The 2,794-nt window shown below is 65.0% G+C and overlaps 2 protein-coding genes across 2 annotated transcripts in view; one reads left to right on the forward strand and one right to left on the reverse strand.

Moving 5' to 3' along the window:
• Positions 1–388: 388 nt before the first annotated feature.
• Positions 389–2,062, reverse strand: PFL1_01172 (uncharacterized protein; the record flags this gene model as incomplete). Its single annotated transcript, XM_007878675.1, has 1 exon — positions 389–2,062. The coding sequence occupies one exon, from the start codon at positions 2,060–2,062 to the stop codon at positions 389–391; it is 1,674 nt and encodes a 557-aa protein (XP_007876866.1).
• A 307-nt stretch (positions 2,063–2,369) lies between these two features.
• PFL1_01173 (uncharacterized protein) overlaps positions 2,370–2,794 on the forward strand; it is a gene marked incomplete at both ends in the record, with an annotated part of 1,389 nt that continues 964 nt past the window's right edge. Inside the window, 2 exons of the mRNA XM_007878676.1 lie at positions 2,370–2,451; positions 2,534–2,645. Of these exons, the coding sequence (XP_007876867.1) occupies positions 2,370–2,451; positions 2,534–2,645 (194 nt within the window). The remainder of the gene's footprint in view (positions 2,452–2,533; positions 2,646–2,794) is intronic.

Consider the following 2,794-nt stretch of genomic DNA (forward strand, 5'->3'; position numbering starts at 1 on the left):
CCCGTTACTCCCCCGTCGGTCGGTCGCGTTGGCGAGTCGTCGAGGGGGGGGGCGGAGGTTCGTACTGCCGCGCAGAGCGGGACGGACCACCCGCCGAACCTTTCCGACGCGACGACGCCGCCGCCGCCGCCGCCGCCGCCGGTGGTGGTATCCTTGTACGACCATTCGGAACGGTGGAGCAGGTGGGATTTGAGGAAACGGTATTCGAGCGATGTCGGCGTCGAGGTGATGAGGTGTTTCGCGCCGTTGATGGGTGAGAGGCTTGGACTGTTGCACGCCCCCAAGAAGGCGAGTGACGATGCAAAACGAGGAAAGGGGCCATGGGAGGCGTCAGATCGGTTCCGCCTGAGCGAGGGAACGAGGGAGCGAGGAGCGAGGAGCGCGGTACTCACTCTTGAGCCATGCGCACACGCACAGGCACGTCGAGGGGCGCCAATGCCCTCAATTCGTCCCGCATCCTCCTTTCCAGCCCTACCATCCTCGCACACCCGCCGATGAGCAGGATGTTGGACCACGCCATCTCGCGGTACGTCTCGGGCATCGCCGCGATGGCGTCCGAAACCAGCTCCGCCACGCCGCACTGGTCCAGCCCCACCAGCCTCGGATCAAAGAGCGATTCCGGCACCGTGAACCGTTCCGTCGTCAGCGTCAGGATCTGCTCGCCTGCCTCGGCGTCGTGCGATGGGCTGCTGCTGCCCCGCCCCGATGACGACGACGAGGATGCCGTCGAGGCGCGCCGGCGTTTGCGTGCGTGCGCTCGTGCCGAGTTGGAGGCGGGGGACGAGGGCGAGGAAGGCGGTACCGTGCCGATGAAGGCGTCGGTTCGTCGGCCTTGGTCGTCGTCCGGCACCGAGCTGTGCCCAACCCCACCGCCATCCTCGTCATTCCTTCGCTGCCATCGGTCCCGCTCGTCTTTGCTTCCCGGCCCGCTCTGGATGTAGCCGTACAGCTCGTCATCGCTCTGCGGCACCGTCTCGTAGTCGGGCAGCTTCCACTCCTGCCGCAACCGACCTCCGCCCGTCGCCTTGCAGTACTCGATGAGCTCGGCGAAGGTCCACTCGCTCGGCCGCCGCGCCTGCATGTCCCGGACGATTCGGTCTCGGCCCACGCTCGAGGGTGCTCGCGGGCTGGCACCGCTGGCGGCGGCGACAAAGCAGCACCGTTCCTTTACGACGTTGGTGAGGTAGGTCTCGTCCATCATGTCCCACTGGCGGAACGAGAGCGTCTCCTTGAGCAGGTTGGTGAGCAGCTTGCCGCCCAGGTCGAGCCGCCGCACGGCCGACCAGCACACGTCATTGCGGACGAGCGGGACGGCGTGTGTATAGCTGAAACCGAGATCGACGACGACCGTGCACTCCGGCCGCACCAGCTTGAGCCGTCTGGCCAGGGTGCTGGCCGCCGCGGGTGTGGCAGACGCGGATGGGCGCGATCGCGTCTTCTTGGGGGGTGGTGGGGTCGAGGTGGCTGTCGCCGCCGCTGCCGCTGCTGGACCAGCTGGCGATTCTTTCTGCGCTCGCTGCGCCTCGGCCCTGTTTGCGGCGGCGGAACCGGGCGGGTTGGCCGAGTTTGCCTCGTCCCAGACGGCGAGCTGTGCGGGCGTGCACCGCCAGATGGCGTCTGCGCCGTACTCTTCGAAGAGGACCGTATCGAGGGCGTCTTGCTCTTCCGCAAAGTCAAAGTAGGGTTCTGTGACGATGACGGTCTTGCCCTCTAGCAGCCTGGCTTTTGCCTTTCCCTTGGGGTCGCCCGACGCTGCGGCAGGGAGGGCGAGGAGGTGGCGGAAGGCATCGTCCCAGATGAGCTTGAGGGCGGGCCAGTCGATGATATGGCCCCTCTCAAAGGGTATGCGCAGGTGCAGGCCGCCCAGATCCTTGCATGAGGCCGAAAAGGCGGCGGGTAGGTACGTGGTCCGGGTTGACCGGGAGCGGCCGATAAAGTTGGGCAGGACGAGAGGGTGGGGGACAGCGGTGGACCAGAGGCGGAGGTGGGATGCGCCGTTGTCGAGTACGATGATGTCTGATGCCGAGGGTGCGAACGTTGAGGAGGAGGACGCTGTTGGCATAGCGTGTGCTAGCGTGCCTCGGGGCTGGTAGTAAGATCGTGGTGACGGTGGTGGTGGTGGTGGTGGTGGTGGTGGTGGTGGTGGGTCGAGAAGCATCAGCGGGTGCAGGCGGGTGGCCCCCCAGCAAGGCCAGAAGGACCGCCAGGGCCCAGCCAGAGTGTGGAGGCCTTGTCCGACTTCCGAAGATTTTCTCGGCTGCTTCAGAGGTGGCCGCCACCGTCTTCGGACCTTCATCTCCACGCCACCACCGTCCTTGCCTCCTCTCCCTGCCCGCTCCTCTCCTTCCATCTTCAGCCGCTGCACCGCAATGTCGTTCGGTCGACCACCTACATTCTCCAACTTCTCCGTGCTCCCACCAGAGCGCGGCAGCTTCCCGCTCGACCACGAAGGTGAGGCCCTCTCCTTCCTCTTCGTCTTCTCGTCTCTCAGACTGACCCTTCCCCTCTGACTAAAACGGTACCGACAACGCAGGCGAATGCAAGCAGGTGATGGTGGATTACCTCCGATGCATGAAGGACAATAGGGCCGACAATGGAAAGTGTCGACAGCTCAGCAAACAGTACCTCCAGTGCAGGATGGACAAGTGAGTCGTTCCTCCCTCCGTCCCTTCGTTCGTCCGTCGGTCGTGGCGCAGCCCCCACCATCGATCTGCACCCCCGACCATCATACCATCGCTGTCGCTAAACGCATAGTACGTTTCCTCTCTCTCTCTCTCTCTCTCTCTCCTCTCTC

This window comes from Pseudozyma flocculosa, assembly GCF_000417875.1.
Source record: "Pseudozyma flocculosa PF-1 unplaced genomic scaffold scaffold00003, whole genome shotgun sequence".
NCBI lineage: Eukaryota > Fungi > Basidiomycota > Ustilaginomycetes > Ustilaginales > Ustilaginaceae > Pseudozyma > Pseudozyma flocculosa.